The sequence below is a fragment of the Falco peregrinus genome, chromosome 7 (genome assembly GCF_023634155.1).
Source record: "Falco peregrinus isolate bFalPer1 chromosome 7, bFalPer1.pri, whole genome shotgun sequence".
NCBI lineage: Eukaryota > Metazoa > Chordata > Aves > Falconiformes > Falconidae > Falco > Falco peregrinus.
The window spans coordinates 84,011,328-84,032,675 of NC_073727.1; the positions used below are offsets into that span (position 1 = coordinate 84,011,328).

General features: G+C 42.4%; 1 protein-coding gene across 1 annotated transcript; it reads left to right on the plus strand.

The window, feature by feature from the left end:
• The first annotated feature begins 15,905 nt into the window (after positions 1-15,905).
• TPBG (trophoblast glycoprotein) lies at positions 15,906-20,490 on the plus strand. Its single transcript, XM_055811292.1, has 2 exons — positions 15,906-15,980; positions 16,393-20,490. Exon 2 carries the CDS (start codon positions 16,573-16,575, stop codon positions 17,698-17,700), a length of 1,128 nt encoding a protein of 375 aa, XP_055667267.1. The 5' UTR covers positions 15,906-15,980; positions 16,393-16,572; the 3' UTR covers positions 17,701-20,490.
• Positions 20,491-21,348: the final 858 nt, after the last annotated feature.

Here is a 21,348-nt window from a genome sequence, read left to right on the forward strand (position 1 = left end):
GATTTGATTATCTCCTAAGTTGCTCTTTATATTGCTTGTATTGCTTGTACCTTCTAATTTATATCTATGTAAAGCATTGCCATTTTGGTAAGGTGACACTGTACACACACCTGTAAGTGGCTGCATGAGATATAAAGTAGGAGAAGATTAGGTCTGTGGTTCCAATCTGTCCTGCAGAAGGAAAAAACAATCTAGAGAGAAAAGGAGAATAAGAATTACCAGCTGCCTAGGACAGCAGAAGATAAACAAAACTATTATTCTCCCCTCAGTCAAGGAAGCGGAAAAAAAAAAAAATCTGCAGTGAACTCACATACTTCATCTAGGATTGCTTTTCTCAGATCCCAAAATGTAGGTATGTAAGGAAAGTCCATTAAAAAGTTTTCAGGAGTTTTTCATGAAAGCATATGAACCAGTGTCATCCTGTTGCCTTCAACAGAGTGCTTGGTCACTCTAACGAACAGCAGTCATTCATTCTATAGCATGCTTGCATGGCACTTATCAGTATTTATCTATGGACAGCAAGCACAGCAATACCTATAACAATATAGCTGAAACATTAGTCACCTGCCTCATGCACCTGAAAAACTGGTAGGGAATCAATTTCTTCTTTCAACGCAAGAGAGAATATTCCCAGTGCGTCTCTCATGCTGCGAGGGGAGTACTGCAAAGATTAGTGCTTCTGAATAAGGAAGCCAGGCTATCAACAGCTGCCTGTGCCACTTGCACAAGGAGAGAGGAAAGCATTCCTTTGCTGTCCTTTGCCTCCTGGGGTACATGACAGCTTCGCCATAAGACTACAGCTTCTGGGAAAAGTTCAGGTCTGTGACTCTGTAACATGTCTAATTGATCTTTTTTACCAACATCTATACTAAAATAACGTAGCAGTAGGTATTTATAGTGTTTGTGCATAGTTCAAATATATATATACACAGCTTGTAACATGATTGTATACCGATGCTGCTCAGTCTTTCTACATGCAGCTAAGCAAATGGGGCTGACTCAAAGTGCTACATCTATGAGCCCTTCACAAGCCCTTATACCTCAGAATACTTTTTTGTTTCCTGTTAGATCTATCCCCCATGCACAATTAAATCAGCATTTTAATTCTCTAAAGTAAGACAAACACATAACTCCTGATACTCCTTATGAAGGATTTATATCAAAATGAAAGCAGAAAAATTTGCACAAGGTTATAACTGTCAGCCTGTTCAAAATGTAAGTTTTGAAGCCATCCTGTGAGAAATGCTGATAATAACAAAAACTGATTCAGATGGGTTCACAAATCTGTTGATTACTCTAAAACATTAATACTTAATGCATTTGTTACACTGACTAGAGGCTGCTTTTTACAGTGAGTTGAAGAAACGCATTGAATATCTCCACAATTCTCTACACATCCCCACAGAAGCTTTTTAACAGCTGAAGAGCTACTTTGTCTGTATGGGGAGTATCAAAGCACCATGAAAGTTGTGGACACATTTAGGATGCCAAAGGAACAAAACAGAGCAACATCAGTAATAAAATGGTGTGACCTAAGCAATGCGATCTCGTGAATAGCTTTAATCAGGCTCCCAGAAAAGTCCAGAAATGGCAGAGAGAAACAAGTAAGGGACAGGAATGGGTTAAAAGAGGTCAGCACTAACTCTGCTTGAATGGAAATCAGTGCCTTCCAGAGGAACAAAGCAAGATAGAAGGTTTTTGTTTATTTTTTTTAAAAAGTAATTGTCATCCTTTCTTATTCATTATGTGTTTTCCTTAAATAAAATTTTCTAGTGGGGTGAGAAATAAGCACTGCATTATCCCAGGGATCTAGATTTGTTACCGTTTCACTGAATAACAAGCAAGTAGAAATATTGTAGTTGATATGAATGGTAGTACAGGGCTGATCTTTCTGCCTGTGTATGGACGGGACCCAGTTTGGAGTGCAGCTCGCTCCATGGGACTCAGCTAGGAATGGAACTGTAACATATGGAGGTGTTTGTAGCATCAGCATTGAAATTTAGTCAAGCAGCAGCTTCTGCAATTTTAAATCCATTCTGATCCAGCAGAGTTATTCCCTTTCTATAATTAAGTCTATCGTAACTGTAATAGGAGTCATATCTGAGCTTGGAGAAATGCTACTTTAGCAAAAAAGAAAATGACAAAAACTGCCTCATCAAAAATCAAAAATATTCAAAGAAGTTAACTTTTTAAAAGGAAACAGTAAACAAGTCATTTACGCTGTCAAAATAATCTTTTTCCTTATTTTCACATTATTGTGTTTATACAAAGACCATCTTGTAAGCAAAATAATATAATCTATAATTTGCATTTAACATTGCAGCTGAAATAATTTCCACCCATTGCAATGAAAGCAGGTTTTTCACTTCTGCTCCACATAATACATGTTGGAGATTCTCAGGCTGCCAGGTATTTTATATGGCATACTTATAGCAAAAAAGAAAAAAATTATACTCCATTCCTATAAAAATAGTAGGTCTCAGCATATTAATGCAGTCAAAGCAATCTGGTATGCCAAAGAAATGAAAACAACTACAGGAGGTCAATAAGCAACAAACAGTATAGGAAACAAAAGAAGCCAGCGTAAGTGATTATTTTTGAATAAAATGAAAAGTTCTAATTGACTTAAAACTTACAGAGTGTGGTCACCTTATTGATTGCCAAAGACAGTGTGTGGAATAGTCCGACATAACATAGATAGGAAAACCCAACATTTCCATTTTACACATCACAACCAGTTTCAGGTAGGCAAATGTCATTGCCAGTGAGGAAATGGTTAGTACAAAAAAGGAACCTGTGTAACAGCTGAGCTTATAGCCTGAAATACCCACATGCAAAGGCTTTCTGCTATGGATCTCCTCTCTTCCACATAAGATGGAGGAATATACATGGTCCCATGCTCATTTACACAGAGGTGGTATTGATCCATGAGAAATAAGTTTTGTACTAATCCAAACACACAGATGAGCCTGATTGTATACATATAAGCAGGTTAGTTTTCCAAAATGAGTAATGTTTTACTACTGCAGGTAAACAAACCTCTGGGATACAGAAAGTCAATTGTAGGATTAATAAACAAAATACTCCTCTCAAAATTCACGTAATATCTCTATTTCAAAAAAGTTTCAGCCTTTAGCAAACAGAATTTAAACAAAGAAAAGACAGTTTGTTTAAATCTACTCCAAGCTTTGAGGTAAGGTTATTTTTAAAATTAATTTAATGAAAAACTTGTTCTCTTCCCCATCCAACTAAAGACCTCTGCTATACACAATTACATGCCTAGACGTATTTAGCTCTCTTTTATTCTGAAGCTCAACATTTGACCTTTTCACATGCTCGGTATTGCTTTCTACAAATAATCTTTTATTTTTAGATTAAATAATTACAGCACTTTTTTTTTTTTTATCCAAGATGAAGCTGCCATTAAAAAGTAATTACAGGATACATTCTCCCCATTCATGTTTCAGTATTAAAAGCACTGCCTGAACAATGAGTAAATCTTTAAGACTGGCAAGGTAAGACATGAGATTTAATAACTGTAACCCAAGTTATATCTTTTTTTTTTTCCTTATAGAGAGAATAGTAAAATTTAGGCAACAACAAGAAATGCTAATTCCATTTTTTCCCTATTCCCAAGAGAAAAATTCTGACACTATACATAGAATTGTCATTTTTAAGTAGTGCTATTCTACTTCTCAGGAGTCTGTGAACAAGTTTAACTTGTAGAGGCATCAACCGTGAGTATTGAGGATGAGAATATCTCTGTAACTGAGAAACACAAGTCCTAAAAAGTGCCCTGACTTGAGAATTTAGTTACTTACTATTAATAAATTAAATGCCTGGAATCACAACAAGGTTAGCATTTGCTAAAGTAGGGTGTTTTTTTTCTGAATGAAGGAATTCATCTTCACACAGAAACAGAATCTGAATTCACATGCTGATGGATTATTCATTAGCCTATTATCAATTAATTTGAAGGAAACAAGCAAAGGCCTTAACTGCAGAAGAATTAAGAGTTAACATGCTTTTGGGAAAGCAGAAAAAGATTGGAGATAACAAAATGATTGTTCTGGCTTTTGTGTTCCATATCTCTACCAGTGTAAATGGCAACTATAAAACCTGGGAATTACTTCATCCTATCTGAATTGGAAAGCTATTTAATTCTGAGCGTGCAACATAAGTAATTGTGTAATCAGATGAAAACATTTCTACAGAGCTTCTGTTCCCATTAAAAATACCTGCAGAGTGTCACATTACCTGTGTCTTTCATGACTTTGCAGCATTGTCTCTTGTGCACATCTTAGTTAAAATGCCAGTCCTAGCCTTTCTTGAGAGTTTTTCAACATATGTTTTCCTTCTCTGCTTACACAGGCTCGTTTTCTACACCAGTCAACACTTTTTAAAAATAATCACGCACCATCCAGGGCAAATATGTTAAGTAATGTTACATCAGTGGGTACCATACAGACAGGGTTTATTTGATTTTTTCAAAGAGATTTAGGAGACTCCTAATGAAGTGCTGAGAATCGAGGCAAAGCACAAGTTTCAGTGATCCATCTGACTTTGGGGTACTGTTACTGCCTACCAGGTTACTAAAATCTTTGGCTCATGAAACTGTGGCCAATAGTCCTGGCAGTCATCCTGTGCTCCTGGAAGATGGTAACCTGCCATCACTGCAAAGGAGTGTGATTTGAAGAGCATCCTTGAAAACAACAAACCTTTTGTTCAGCCTGAAAGATAAAAGTAATTAAAGGCACCTCTATGCAGGCATAAAAGACGAGTCAAGCTGTGATCTGAGAAATGTTCACAGGACACACAACACATACACAAGCTAAGGAGTCAGTTATGGCCATACAGGTCTCTGTGTGTGAAGGAGCAGAAGAAAAAAAAGAGTTGAATGTCCTGGTGGGAAGCTGAGAAGCACTCAGAGCTTTCAGGGGATGCAAGTGACGGATGCCACATTATGGTTGTCAAATTGCCCAAGGAGATGCGTGCTTCTCAGACAGTCTGTGAAACCTCAGTTAGTCAACGGGGCTGACGAAGGGTTGCAATCTGTATATGATCACCATCACAAATTCACTTAAAACAGACAAGACTTGTCCAGAAAGGTCCATGTTTTTTCTCATTGCTGTAATGAAGAGATTTTTGGCTCTGTCGATCAAGAGTTACGTCAATGACACAAAGTAATTCATGGATTCCAGAAGACCCAAGTTTGATTCTCTGTCTTCTTCTGAAAGCCTTTATTAACTTCAGACAGGGGAAAGGAATTTTTTGAATGATGCTAAGTATTTGCAAAATCATAGAGGTGTATGCATGAAGAAGAGTTTTGAGAAAACATGTCCCCTGAGAATGATGGATTCACTCAGGAAATATCAGCGTATGATTGTATCTTCAGTACTTTCAAAAGCACACATCTTATATGCATGCTTAAAAATCAGCTAAAAATTAGCCTGTCATTTATTTTCAAAACCCATTTTCTCCATCACCTTTCAATCAAAAGGTGCCCTCAAAAAGTAAGGGGCAGGAGAAGGGACAGAGCATCTGAGAATGTCCATTAATGTTAATGTATGCATTATTGTTCCAACTGCCAATATCTTGTGTACAGTTTACATACCAACTAACAGCCATGCTTTTTGGTAGGTTTGCTAAAATATGAGTACAGTTGCCAAAAACATCAAAAAGACTTAGGAACTGGGAAACTCAGACTTCTTAATATTAGTCACTTCTGAAGACAAAACTTAGAAGAGCCTTTATCTTTACTGCAGATTCCACTGTAAGGCTAGAGATACCTGAATTATCTCGGAGCAGGTTAATGGAGGTACTTGTAGCTCTAGCCAGAGTAGCAAAGAACAAGCATCTGGCAGTGTATTATATGGTTAGCTTTCCATTGGGTGGCTCCACTGGGTATGAGGTATGCTAACTTATTATTTCCTGAAGGAAGAGCAGAAGAATACAGGCTTTTGAAACAGTTCTAGCCAGCACTAGAGCTCCTAGCAACATTAAATGAAATCTTGTCCAAGGCCAGTCTTTTTTCTCGTGTATTTTTCCAGCTATTGAATTTGTCTTTGTTCTGTTGTGACTGAACTCTGACTTGGCAACATGAGATTGGCAAAGTGAAGATATTTTTCAAACTGATACTAGATGCTGGACAAAGTGCCAGCTGACTGGAGATTCAACTGTCATGGCATATATAAAAGTGTGTTTTATGTAAAAGCAGTAGATTATCACCTTTTTAATACTTTTTGAGTTTCAATTGAAAACACAGTGAACAAATTAATGCATCCTGGCCTTTATTTTTCTATCATCTCGACTGGTTCTGTTTCCTCACTTGCAGCAGTTCTGTAAAGGTACATGAGTTTGCAGTTTGTCTAAGCATGCTGGAAAGAACAAGATGACTAGAAGGAATAAATGAAGTACTGGAAGTGCCAAAAAGTGAGCAAGCTACTTTTCTGTCACTGCAGAATAGCAAACTTTTTTAAAAAACATTTTACCTGCAGCATCAAAAATACCAAGGTATGACACAATTCCTATTCATTGGAATAGGAATATATAAATGTAACAAGCCATGCCCCTGTATTTTTGAAAATACTAAAACCTGGCTTTTTCACATTAAAATTAACTATTAAATACTGAAACTCTTTTCCATCCAAGAAAGCACTCACAGCTTAGTATCATTTAGCCCAGCTTAAAAGCACTCAAGACCTCCACGCCCAGTGTAATCAGTCCCCAGTTATGGTAATAACTACCATCAGCAAATTTATATTAGAAGCAATAAAACATGCCCAGCACTGAAAACTTCAGTGGTTTGTGGTTTTTTTCTTCAGTATGACCTAAAGATGATTTAACCATCTTAACAACTGCTTTCTGGCCGTTTTCCATGGCACTACATTAATTTTAAAATGTCATGTTTATTTACTTGGTATCACCATCCTGAACTTGAGAATATTTTAACCTAGTTGTAAAAGAAACAACTTTTGCCAGCCTAGATCTAATTTCATGTCATAAATCTCTTCAAGTAGGAAAGCCTCAGCAAGAACACCTTTGTTACATTGTCTTGCATCGCCTCCTTTGGAGGCTTGGTCAGGCTGGCAGTTGTGACACTGCCACCTTCTCCCCACCCTGCTGTGTTTCAAGTGATGCATCTTTTTGTATGTTTGTTTCAGCATCACAGAACAAAAGATTTTAATTCTGTCTTTCAAAACAGTGTGTAACTTGTAGAATCAGATTTCTTCCATTTAGGGGAACCCCTATATTTCTGTGTTCATATTGGCTTGAGGTTATCAGCAACTGGAAGCTGATTTTTTTAACTATTTCTTTTACCTTGTTTTCTTCCTTTTACCTTTTTGGGGGTATGAATAGTAGGGAAAAGGACATGGGGACCAAGAGCCTTAATCTGTGCTGTAGGCTGTGACTGTTCTGTCCCAAATGTGAGCCAGAGCAGTCTCAGTTAGTTTCTGCTCGCCTCAATCCGCACAAAATAAATTGCAGTTATACATGGTTCACCCTGAAACTAGTATGACCCATCAAAGTGTTCCACGTCCATACTGCATTACCCTGAAGGTCATCTGCACTTGAAGAAGGGGAAGAGCTTCAGAAAGCCATTTTACCCCCTTCAAGGCATTTTTACTCCGTGAATATGGCACAAGGAGGCCCTAATGAAACAAAGAAACAACCCAACCACTTTGTCTGCGGGACTTGCAGGATGTATATTGTGCAAGGGCGCTTTTAAGAGTTTATTCAACAACATCAGGCATACACTATGGTTCTGAAGTGCATTGCAAATAAATGAAATCTAAAATTAATTTGTTTAGAATTAGGGCATCTGTTTAATTTTAAAAGTTGGAAGTTTTGAATTCCTCAATAAATATTTTTAGTAAATATTTGTTAATAAGTATATGCAGATGATCAAAGAATTTCATAAGTACAAATGGCAAAAAAAAATAAAAAAATCCTCCAGAAGAATGTTCAAATAACTTTTCTTGTCATCTGTTAGTTATATTGTAGAGAAAGATAGATCAAAAATAGATTTTAAAAAATCTGTTTCTCCTTATGTTCAAAACCTACAAATTTAAACATTTATTCTCATGTTTCTCCCTCTGTTTGGCCATGGAATGTAACTGGATTAATTAGGTCCACTGCTTCACTTCCATTTTTTCCATTCTTTTGGCCTCACACAAGGGAAATCTTTCAGAGCTAGCAAATGAAAAGATGTTGTAAACTTTTGACAGGTTTACTTTGCTTTTAAAACATTCAAAATATTCAGGATGCATAATTTTGTTTTAAAATTTCAAGTTAAAAGAGAAGCATATTTCAACAAAGGGAGAATCTTTTGATGGGAAAATCTTCCAAGTGAAAAAATTCAGCTAACTGCTGAAGTTTTTTCTAGCTCTGACTTGGGAAGCCCCTCAGCCACAAATAACTGGAGGTTGGGAAAAAATATTAGAGGGCTCATGTTTATATGGAATTTAATGTCTTTCTTCAGCAACCTGTGTTGACCATCACAAGAGACAAAATGCTGGACTAGGCAGACTTTTTTTCCAATGCCATAGGAAGACTTTGGCTTCCTTTTCTGGCACTGAAGTTCTTCCAGTTTTTATGCACGAATAATAAACCTAATGGGATAGACCTCAAACCATTTACGACATAAACTGTTTAACCTGATAATTGTAACAGACTTTATAATGTAAAATGCATGTAACACCCATATTTCAGTAAGCCAGCAATATTAACTTTCAATGGCTAGCTGGTAATGGCATCATACTTCCTTATTGCATTAAATCCTTAAAACTAACATTTTTAAGCATGTGAACTTGGACAGAGAAAGCTGGGGTATTTTGATGCTGACTTCAATTTTATTGGAAAGAATGTCTGAACAGACTCTTCTACGTAGAATTGCAGAGGACTTTGTGATTCTTGGCCACAACATCACAGAAACAGAGAAAGGAAAACTTAAGGATGTGCATTCCTTAAAACCACTCCATTAGCTCCCTTTGCCTTTCCATCTGTCACCATAGTGGAGTGGACTTAACAGATAGATAGTGCGCTTCCAAGGGATACGAAGATTGGACCTGAGTGAGAGGTTCTTAAACTGAAGCAATAGTGAAAAATTGCACAAAACCCATAAAAAGTTCACAACCATGAACTGAGGGAACAAGATTTGCCCTTCAATCATATAGATTTATATACGTCTACTTGCCATTGTGGTCTTTGAGACTTTTCAAACATGGCAGAAATATAAGTATGCATTAGGATCATATCTTCACTAGTTTATTCAACTGATCACAGCACAGGGAACCTACTATGGATACTGAAGTACTTTACCTAGGTATGGTAAACTATCACTAATACAGCGGAGACAGTTCTATAGTGTATGCGAGCTTATTTTTTATACCAAGCATGCATTTTTCTTTTCTGCATTTTATTCCATCATCTCTACCCACCTTGAATTACTATAACTAGCTCCCCTCTTCATGCAGTTTTACAGCCTGCTTTGAAACAGAGGTATCTTCTGTAGCCTTTTGCTTGGGCAAGCCCTTGCAGAAACTTTTTAAATTTGATTTTGTCTTTCCACATAAGTCAGTGTACATCTAGCCTCCAAATCACTTTTACTGCTCTTTCTTTGTTTCCTCTTTCTTTCTCATCATTTTTTTTCTCTTCATAAGATCCCAGAATGGAATGTGGTATTTCAGGTGTAGTCACCAGTGCTACGGGGGAAGGAAAGTATCATCTTCCTCCTTTGCTGACAGAATGTGTGACTCCCACAGAAAAAATTACTGTCTCCCTTGTTCCTCCCACCATCTTCCAATTTCTAAGCACACATTCCTTTTCAAAACACCTTGGATGTAGTAGTCCAGAAAGATGAGAAGACTTGAGATAAAGCAGGAGAAGGCTGGGAAGGCAAAGCAGAAGAGGAAGAGTTCAGTAGAGGAGGACTGTATAAACCTACATGTGTCACTGTGGTCAAAAGCGGGTAGCAATGATCTTGGATGAAGAGAAGGAGAGAACCAATTCACCAGGCTTTTTAATCTCGTGTATTCAATCACACTTGTAACTAAGCGGAGGCAAATCCTAACCAGGCAGCGAGGTTGCATTTTACGTCTGCTTTGTCAGATTGTAAACAACAGCGCAATGTGTAAGACAGTGGAGAATCAAACCCCATATGTTCTTAAATCTGCTGAGCCTTTTTTATGCTTTTTTTTTTTTTTGAATGGGGAATTCATCAAAATCAACTCTTCCCTGCAAATACTTTCCATTTCAATGGATGAACATGTCTTCAATAAAAAGGCTTTACACAGAAATCCTCCCAACTTGCAGTCTTCTGCAGTTGGAGCTCTCATAGCCCTGCATGCCGAAGCCAGCCACTCTTACCCTCCAGGGAAGCAGGGCACACCAGGAAACACCCTTGGCACCCTGAGCCACTGCGAAACCTCGGCAGAGCGAAACCTGCAGAGTGAGGAACGAGTGGGACTGTCATCTGAAGTGTGAGGAACACATTGGCCCAGATTCCCTGCAGATCTAAGTTTCTGCTTTTCAGAGCCAGGAGGGAAAGCAATGTGTTTCATCTCTTCCTTCCTTCCCCCACTGCAGCTAGGTGACTGCCCTAACCTATGTCGTCTTTTAAAAGACCTCTAGAAACCATGAGCCAATGTGAGCTGGAACCCAGCACCTCGATCCAACCAGGTGCCTTCCTCACACCCTGTAACTAAGACAAAATTGCAAGATGGACCAAAAAACAGAGTTTTTCAGTGTCTGGATTTCACTGTCCACTGAGAATGACTCTCTGCAGCAAGGCAGGTCACCATGGCTCAGAACAATGCTAATCCAACAGATAATCCACTCTGCCAACTTTCCAGTGTTGCCATCAGACTTCCAGATTGCTGGTCCTTGAAAGGACATCCCAAGTGGACGAGAACAATATACAGGCTTGCCAGCTGAAGCCTGCTCATATAAACTACCCTGCAGTGAGAATCAGAGGAATAAGAAGTAATTAGAAGGCAGGTCCTTTTGGTCCTTCAAAAAGAATTAAAATCAGAAGACTTATGTTGTAGAAGGAAGGTGCTTTAAGTAGAATTTACATGGAACTTAGCCTAGGTCATAGAACTAAGCTTTACATTCTTAAAGTAATGAAAAAAAAAACCCAAACCAAACACATTTTAAAGTCCATATAGAAATCTATGAAAGGTAGCTTGAAAGTAAAGGATATGCATTGTTCCTGAGCAAGGGAAGAATAAAAGCAGGATTGAAAGTTTAGCCTGACCTGTTTAAGCATGTTAAATTCTGTTCTATTGTAATGAACTTGTAAGTGGTTATTCAACTTGGCTCCAGTTGCTCTACAAGTCATAGCACACAGAGCTGGAGTACGGACAGAGGGCTGCACACACCGCAGCAGCACCTGGTCCTCTTGCCAAGTCTTTTTTCCTAGTGTAATCTTTACCCTAGCTGTGGTAGCCAGCTTTGCTGCTGGAGGAAGTCACCATCATTTCATTCTCATTTGAGTAAAAGGTCTTAACAATAAACCACTGCTGGGAAACACAGGGAGTGGGTAAAAAGTCTGCCTTCACAGTTTCACCAGTTCTCAGTGTTGCTCATATTCAGGTGGGGGCACTGTGTCTCCTATCGTTCCTTCAATCTCCACCAAAGGCATGCAGGAGTCCCCAGAATTTACAAGAGTGCATTATTACAGATAGCCACTTAACATATTTTTAAAGATCCCCAGAAAAGTTTACTTTTAGCTAAAATCTTTTTCTCTTAGTACTAGGAAACTTTAATGTTTCCACAGTATTAAAAAACAGCATTCTTTGTATTAGACTGACTTTTAATATTTCAGTATAAAAATGGATAGCATACAAGAAAATGCAAACATGGCTTATCTTGTGTAGCCATTAATGACTGCATGATTTCCACGCAGATGCATAGATAATCATAGGATTTATGCTGCATTCATCGTATAGACCATGAAAACCAGAACAGACCAGCAGATCATTTGGACAGGATGTTTTTGTGTCTGGAACAAAATGCTAGGTTACAAAAAAATAAATTAATTTAAGATTGTCGTTTATATTGCTTCAGGTTTTTTTTTCAAAAACTATTACAGAAGTTTAAGCGCACCTAAAAAGAAAGCTGGAAAGTGAATGTTTATGGGTGCGAACATGTGAGTGATGAGTAAAACATTCAAACAAAAAAACAAGGCAGCGTTTAGTTGCCGAAGTATTTTTATGGCACCATTTTAAGAATTCTGATAGCGTTTGTTCAAATGAAGCTGAGTCCCGAGGGAAACAGAAGGTGTCCTTTGGAAGACCTGCTGGATCTCTCCATGTGAGGAAGCAGATGGAACTTGCAGCTTGTTCTTCCACTTTTGTGGGAAGATATTTTTGGTAAAAGAAAAGAATTCTGGTTTCTGTGCTATTGCTCACTTGGTGTATAATCTTTAGCACAACATAAATACCCTTCCAAGGACACTTCCTATGAAGTGCTGAGTATTTTCATGCAATATTGAGACAACGTAGAAACATTTCACTGCCAGTAAAGGAAAAAAATGAAAAAAATATGATAGCTGGAGTCCTACTCCACAGTTACAACTCCTTGGACATCAGCTGGAGTCAGGCCACTCAGAGTCTCATAAAAGGCACCCAGCATTGTTTAGTATGTGGCCAAGTGGCTTTGTGAAGATTATTTAGGATGGGACCCATCTCAATTAACTTAATTAACAGCCTTAAATTTTGATGTCTAAAACAATCTTCCGGGTTTTCCTAAGGACAGTGGAATGACCTGAGCATCTACAAATGCCACTTTATTCCTTTCTAATGTGAGAGCCTTAAAAGGGGTATAGTGACTCCAGAAATGTCAAGCAGTATAATTATCATAGGTTGTCCCCATGACTGTCCGCATTCCTTCAGGCTGGTGTCACATTTTCACTTTTGGGAGCTGAAATACTGGGGTACTGATTTGAAAAAGCAACCGCTTATCGCCACTGTCACATGAAGCAAGATTTCGTCTTCTGGAGGAGAATGGTCAGAGGTTTCCTTCATGATTCCAGATGACCAGCATGTCACCCGGCCTCAGCCCAGAGCAGCAGAACCACTGAGAGACTGCACCATTGCCTCAGCACTCCCACCCTTAACATGAACTTCTCAGTCAACCCATAGGGATGTCAGCCACAGGAAGAGTTTCCTTACGGTAAATTCTCTTCCAGTTTGAGTCCTAGCCAAACCAATATATTATCAAATACTATACGTTAACTCTGAAGTTTTGCGTAAACTTTATGCAAAAAACTGTGAGATGAGATTCTATGGGCTGTGCAACACCAATTCACAAATTAATCAATTGTAAAAGCCAAAATGGACCTGAAAATACTTCAGGTATTTTTTCATCATTTTCCTAGTACAGATTACAAACATGTCCAGGAAATCCACTCAGTGTAAGTGTATTCCAGAAAGTGCCATTTCCTTTTTGGAGTACGCCTCTGAGGAAAGTTGTTTTATTTAAACAAGAAGAGAGCAGATTAACAAGTGTTTTTCTTCCTCTTGCAAGCTTAAGCAAGCTTAGCAGGTGCAATTTACTACCGGAATAATAGGAAACAATAGGGAAATATTTATTTATTATTTGCATTACTGCAGCACATTCAAGCACCTGTCAGGGCACACTCCACAAACACGGAACAGAACAGTGTCCCCTGCCCAAAGAGCTAACCTGCTGTGCAGGACGAGGGGCTCAGTCCCACCTACACAGTCACGGAGAACCCAGAGCTACTAGAACCACCTTGGTCAGCACAATGAACAGATCAGTGCAATTGCTCTCAATTGTATTATTCCATTAGGAATGACATTGTATCTGAATGTTTTATAAAAAATTGTTATGGCTATGCTCAATAAGTGTCTTTTCTATGATTTACCTCTGATTTTTTGTTAGTATTTTCAGTTATCCATTTTTAAAAGCTGACTCCTTTCAGAAACTACCTCTTGCTGATCACTGATTTTCACTATTATCCAGCAGACCAATTTGGTTGGGTTTTTTAGTGTTGGTTTTGGTGGTTTTTTTTTTACTTTTTCGAAGAATTTTAATAGATAGGAGAATATGTTTTTCTCTAACAAAATGCAGGTTATCTTTACCTATTTTCTAAGCATTATACTAAGGCAGGCATGTGGATCTAACACAAACACCTTTCAGCAAACTAAAAGCTTCTGCAGTGTAACGCCACTGTTTTTCTAACTCAGCATCAAGGCACTTGTTTCTCAAACTTCTGGAACTGCTTCTGAGTCCAAGATCTCACTTGTATCACTGTTACCTCAGCCATTCCCTATTTCCTTTTCTCCATAATCTTCATCTAAAGAGCATGCTGGTTTTATCCGGCTGGGCAGCCCCTGCTTGCCACCTAAACCCAGACTTTTCTCCACCGTAATACCACTGTTGAGCCAGAGAGGGAAGAGCAATCCTATGGAAATCATTGCTTTAGCTCACTGTTCCCGATTCCGGAGCTAATTTTCTCAGTGCTTCATACTGGACTCATCTGTTCATTTCCCCTATGGCTTTTAACAGCTCTAAGATTTCTGCTGACTTTACCAGAAAAAGGAACCTAAGTTGATCAGGAAAGCAGAAGGATTGTAATTCTGGCATGCGGGGAAGAAGGAAATCTTGTGTAAGTAGTTATCAGAAGGGCAAGGCAAGTGCAGTCACAGACCCAGACCTGGACCGCTCAGATCCTCATTGCTGAAACCGGCAGTGTGACTACACCGGTAGCTTCTGTGTTAGATGTTATTTAACCATCTCGATCACTTCACAGGGACCAGTGGCCCAATGCAGACCCCGTGAACAGCTCCCACCATTCACCCCTTCCTCAAATACCCTCCCTCCGTGGAGTAACCCGAGCGAGTTAGCACCTACAGAACTGCATTTGTATCACCTGGCTTCTTCAGCCATGCCAGGGCAGTTCTGGGACAGCCACAGCGGCTGTCACCAGTGAGTATTTTACATACAGATAGATACGTAGCGGTTTTCCTCACCATAGTAAAGTTTAAATCTCAGGCTCGAGCTGTCAATTTGAGACTTTTTTTTTTTTTTTTTTTTTTTATGATTATTGTTTCACGACCTCTGAAGAGCCCGGCGGGTTTGGCTTTTCTAGCGTCAGTTTCGGAGCCGGTGCGGTGTGTTTTGTTGCTGGCGCGGCTGCCCCCTCCCCGACACGCTGTCCCTGGGCAGGCGGCCGGGGGTAGCGGCCGGCCTCGCCCCCACCTCCACCCCGGACCCGCTGCCCCGCCGCCCCCTCCCCGCCCCCGGGCTGAGGGAGCGCTTCGGGCGGGGGCAGCCCCTCGCCGCCAGCGGTCCCCGCGCTGGAGCCCCCTCGGGGTTCCCCAGTCCCGCCGGCGCGAACGCGCCGATCGGGGAAACGGCGGAAAACGACACGCAGCAGCGAGGCTCCGGCACGACGACGCCGGCCCCCGCCGCCGCGTCGGGGCGAGCACAGGTACGGCGCTGCACGGCGGGCAGCGGGGCAGGGGGCTCCGGCAGCGCTCGCCGCCGCCGGCCGGCTCTCCCCTCGCGGGGCGGCCGGGTGCCGCTCCGGGCCGAGCGACCGGCGCCGCCCCACCCGCCCCCTCCGCCGCGCTGAGGGCAGCTCCACATGGAGCGGCTCCGCTCGGCGGCAAGGTGAGCCTCTGGCAGCACCACCCGGGCCGGGGGGCGAGGGGAGCGGCGGGGCGAGCGGACCCTCCCGGCGGGCTCCCGAGCGCGGCCGGCCGGCAGCGGCGGCGCAGCAGGGGCGCGGGGGCGACGGGCGGGAACCGGGCGGGACGCGGGCGGCGGCGGGGCCGCCCCTCGGGGCCGGCGCGGCCGGCGGCTCCCCCCGGCCGGGGCGGCGGTTGGTTTCTTCTGTCAGCGGAGGCAGGGCCAGGCGCGGCGAGGGTGGGCGCGGAGTTGGCGGCGGGGCTGGGGGCAGTCGTCGTCGGCTCGCTCCGCCGGAGTTTGCTCCGGGCGCGGGGCGGGAGGTGAGGGAGCCGGGGACCGGCTCTGGGGACGGGGTTGGGCTGCGCTCCGCTCCGCGCCGCCGTGGGTTTGGCGGGCGGGAGTTTGCACCGCTCGTAGCGTGGAGCGGAGCGCGCCGGGGCGGGGGCGGCAGGCGGGGAGCTGCGGGACGCGGTGGGGGGGCGGCGGGTCGGACCCTTCCCTCCCCTCCCCTGCGTGCTCCGCCAGCGGAGCCGCCGGCCGGCTGGGGAGGCGGTGGCGTGAGTGGGGGAAAACTTGTTCCTCGGCGGGTTCCCCCGCTCCGCCTCGGGGCTGGGGCTGCCCGGGCCAGCCACGTGTGGGGGGCGGGGGCCGAGGCGGGGGCTCGGGGGCCGGCGGGTGGGTGCGGGAGCGGAGCCGCCCGCGCTGCCCTCTCGCTTTCCTCCCCTGCCGCAGGTCTCGCTGCGGGAAGCGGAGCAGAGCCGGCCGCGCAGGGGAAGCGCCTGCCCCGGGAGAAGGGGCTGCCCGGAGCGGGCAGCGCCCCGGCGGGAGCCACCCGCTGCCGCTCCTCGCCGCGCCGCCTGGAGCCGAAGGCGCCCGGAGGGGAAAGTTGCGTGCGGGGCCGGGCCGGGCGCGATGCCGGGGCGCGGCGCGCTCTGCCTGGGGCTGCTGCTGCACGTCCTGCTGGGCTGCGGCCGGGCGCAGCAGCCCGAGGGCTGCCCGGACCCCTGCCAGTGCTTGGAGGCGGCCAAGACGGTGAAGTGCGTGAACAGGAACCTGACGGCGGTGCCGCCCGACCTGCCGTCCTACGTCCGCAACCTCTTCATCACCGGCAACCGCCTGGCCCGGCTGCCGGCCGGCGCCTTCCCCGCCCAGCGCCTGCCCGACCTCAGCGCCCTCAACCTCAGCGGCAACCACCTGCGGGCGGTGGAGGCCGGCGCCCTGGCGGCCCTGCCGGCCCTGCGGCAGCTGGACCTCAGCGGCAACCCCCTGGTGTCCCTCAGCCCGCAGGCCTTCGGGGAGGGTGGCAGCCCGCTGGAGGAGCTGGCCCTCCGCGGGGCCCTGCGCGACCAGGGCGTCCTCTTCAGCCTGGCCGCCATGCTGCAGTCCGGGGCGCTGCGCAACCTCAGCCGGCTGGAGCTGGCTGACAACGGGCTGCTGCTGCTGCCCGCCGGCATGTTCACGGCCCTGCCTGCCCTGCGGCAGCTGGACCTCAGCAACAACTCCCTGGTGGGCCTGCGAAACGTCTCCTTCCAGGGGCTGGGCCAGCTGCAGAGCCTCAACCTCAGCAACAACTCCCTGGGTGTGCTGAGGAACGGCACCCTGGCCCAGTTCCGCAGCCTGCCCGCCCTCCGGCACATTGGCCTGGGCCGCAACGCCTGGGTCTGCGACTGCGCCATCGAGGACCTGGTGGCCTGGCTCAAGGAGAGCGACCAGGTGGAGGGCAAGGAATCCCTGACCTGCGCCGTCCCTGACAAGATGCTGGGCAAGGCCCTGCTGAAGATAAACAGCTCGGACCTGAACTGCTCTGTGCCCGTAGACCTGCCTTCCCAGCTACAGACTTCGTATGTCTTCCTGGGGATAGTCCTGGCTCTCATTGGGGCCATTTTCCTCCTGGTTTTGTACTTGAACCGAAAAGGGATCAAAAAGTGGATGCACAACATCAGAGACGCCTGTAGGGATCACATGGAGGGCTACCACTACAGATACGAGATCAATGCAGACCCCAGGTTAACAAACCTCAGCTCCAACTCTGATGTCTGATGAAGTATCGTGAATGCAGGGCAGCGCACAGTAGCTTATGCATGAAAAGTAGACTTACGCTTTACCCTTGTGCTTGCTTCCCTCTCCCCGGAGAAATCCCAGACGTGCTTGTAACTTGAGGGGGATATGCCTCCTTGTGATGTCAAGTTCATTTTTATTTCGAGACACTGGGCAGCTGCGCATGGCGTTGGGCTGTATGTAGGAAACAAGCTGCTACTTCTTTTCCTCCTTACCTGTCTGTACTTGTGGGAAATTTTTTTCAAGATCTCAAAAGGGAAAAAGGATTCTCTCTGATGCTCCAGAGTCACCAGAGTTTATAAAAAAAAATTTACCAATGCAGACACCATTCAACAAAAGCTGCCTCAACTTTTTGGGAAAAAATGTTCCTCTGTGCCAGTTTTGATCTTGTATATCCGAATTGTGATGACAATGATTCCATTTCATAGACTACCTTGCAATTTTAAAAAACAAAGAAACTCCATTTAACAGCTCCTCGTGTTACAAAGAAGGAAATCGAATAGTGAGCATGCACAAATGATTTGTAGTTTTACATGTTAGGAAACTTACAATCTCAGTAAGTCTCTTACTATTTTGTAAAGTTACTTTTTGATTGCAGTTTATGTGAAAAGAGAGGGTTTTTATACAAACTGCATCTGAACTCCAGCTGAACTGTTAAATTCAATAAACAGTCTTGCAAGAACTGTTGTGTTAAGTTTGCTGTTCGATAAGAAATGTATGGACATCTAAGAATGTGAATAGCTTTATTGTCTCTGAAGTAGTGGCCCTGCAGTAGTAATCTGAATAAAATTTTATACAGACGTGTATAAAATTTTAGCTTAGGGGCATAAATGTTTGTGACAATTTTTGTGAAATATGCTAGGGCAGTTATACCGATCAACAACGAGAGCAGTTTCACTTGGCACAAACCCCCCCAGTCTACTGCTAGATGCTACGGTCCACCTTTGCTGGGAAGGTACAAACTGACAAAATTTTCATAAGGTCTTCTCTACCAAATGAAAAAAAAAAAAATCATGGAGTTTGTAAGCTAAAGAAAATTTTACCTGAATTGAATTGTTTACTATAAAAAAACCCCAACATACTTTCATGTCCTGAACTAAATTAAATGCAGCTCAGCCGTGTAGTCGGCAAGCTTCACGCTTGTAAGTCAGTGCAGTACTTAAGTGCTTACTGTTTCAGTTTAAGCTCTCGGTCCTTGGGAAGTTCTGTAATGATCTACATCGAGTAAGTTGAACTTTATCTTAAAGATTTTAACAGGTCCATTTCAGTGTTGTATGCTACTCATGCTTATTACTTGCTTGGGAATGGATTTTCTTGTAAATAGATAAAGCATGCAAAGGCAAACTTAAAATGTATCGTTTAATATGCAACTCTGATGACATAGGAAAAGGTTAGCAAGAACCTTCCAATGGCCACCAATAATTAATGCACGTTTTCTAATCCATTTATAGATTCTTAATGAAAAAGAATACACCAACTGTAAAAGTGTGATGTGAATTGTTATCTATCAGTCTATCTGTGGAGCTTTTTCTATGGTCACTGTTACTTGAAGCTCTTGAGCATCTCTAAAATTTTATGAATTACTGGCTCATTCCCTTTGCTTTCAAAAATGACAGTTTTCTCATAGGTACACGCCTTTGGTAAGAGCTCATAAATATAAAATAGTCCTTGAAATATCAAAAGAAACATAATCTATTTTGGGCATCGGTATTATTCAAATGCATTTTTCTTTCCTTGCAACTTCAGAAAAAACAAGCAGCACAAATTGGTTCAGACTTATGTTCTATTGCTTTAAATCGGCTTTATTTAATAGCAGTGCTTTTTTTTTAATGTAGTTTTGTACATTTGCCTTCAAAAGTAAAAAAAAAAATGAAGTACATCTGATGTTTTAATAAATCAGTGTGTTTTACAATTAATGTAAGTTAAGTGATAGCCTATTTCTCCTGCTGTAATTTAAATGTATGAGCAATATCGGTTAATAGTATATGAATTAAGTTTATGGATTCTTAAAAGCAAACTGCTGGTCTGAATATTAGCTGCCCTTATTTTAAGAATAGTGTAAAAACCCCAGTGTGAGTAACTATTACTGTGCAACTATGCAAACTATTCATACTTAGTATACAAAAAAATTGTTCATGTAAGAAGCTAGAATTTTCAGTAGCTATGCAGTGTGCTTTGTTGTATTGGTCATTTCAGAGATTATCAATTAACACTTAATTTGTACAGTGCCAGGAGGATTAGAGCGTCATCCTTGCTTAAGATGCTCCTGTAACACAATAGATAAAATATGTACAAACCAACCCATTTCTTGGGCAATTTCTTTGATTTTGTTAACAGATACTTTAAAGTAACTACAGTAAAAGCAATTATCTGTGACATGCTAATGTAACGGTCATGCATTTGTAGAGCTGTGTAAGGATAGGCAACGCCTTTAATAGCAGTCTCTCGCCAGTGGACTGAGTGTTTGTATAGTGAGCAAGTCTGACTGTTGTACTACACCTATTATTCTAAAGATTATTAGTATTATTAGTATTATTCTTGTATCATAGAAAGTCAATGTAATAGAATTTTATTAGAGACCTGGTGATGGCTACTTTAAAATAATTTTTGCCATTTGCTTACATGTGTATTTTTTAGGATGTAACAGTTAGCATGTGTCAGTATTGTGTTCGGTAACATTCTCCTACAGTGTTTGACCAACAGTGGATGCTTTGGTGTTTTGTACAATGCATTATTTGATCTTAAATCCCCTTCCATAAACAGTTCTTGAAACTTGTTCTGCTTTCTTTTTACAAAACAGTTAACAGTGGTTACAGTTAACAGAAGACATTTTAAAAGTAGTTCCCAAAATGCTTCAGAACTTGGTTAAAAACTGTACATTTAAAATAGCATTAGTTTATGGTTCTTCTGAAGCACATTTTATAATCTTAGCTCTGCTTTGACACCTGAAATTCAAATTGATTACTATTTCCAGAGCAGTTTAATTAGCAAGGCTGTTTTATTCATTCATTCTTCAATAAAACACATGCAGTACTCAGTGCCCCTAAAATGTGTTTTGTATACGTAGGCTCCCACTGCTGTTTCATAGGAAACATTCAGACTGAAGTAGTGGGCAAATCTTCAGGGAAGGCTGCGCAGCTCAGAAGCAGAAAGGAAACTTTGTCGAAGGTTCAACTGCTTTTCTTAAAACTACTTCTGGTTCTAATAAGCTTAAAATTTTCTTAAAAGAGTAACACAAGGGATTGACAGCATTTTAATGTATTTTCCTAAAGTACTTTGGATAAGCAGTGTTGCCAGATAAGAAATGGATAATTCCCCAAATCTTTCTTTATTCAACATAGCTTTATATTAGATCATCCAACTTTTTGTTTTGTTTTGTTTTTCAGCAAGCCATAATATTACCAATAATTTTGACATCCAAAAAGTGATTTGAAGTTTTGCACAACTGCTTTAGATCTTTTCCTTTAGGGTAATTTGCCTTCTAAGCACTGGTGACAATCCCCAGTGACATGCCAAGTAGTGAAGCAGTCTGTTCAGTCCCGTATTTGGCTGTTGACTGAGATGTCACTGAAGGCAGGCATGGCAAAATATTCAAAATATGACTGTGCTAGGATCCCAACTCTCATTATT

Excerpts from the sequence above, each read along its gene's own strand:
- TPBG (XM_055811292.1), top strand. The coding sequence starts at position 16,573 with ATGCCGGGGCGCGGCGCGCTCTGCCTGGGGCTGCTGCTGCACGTCCTG.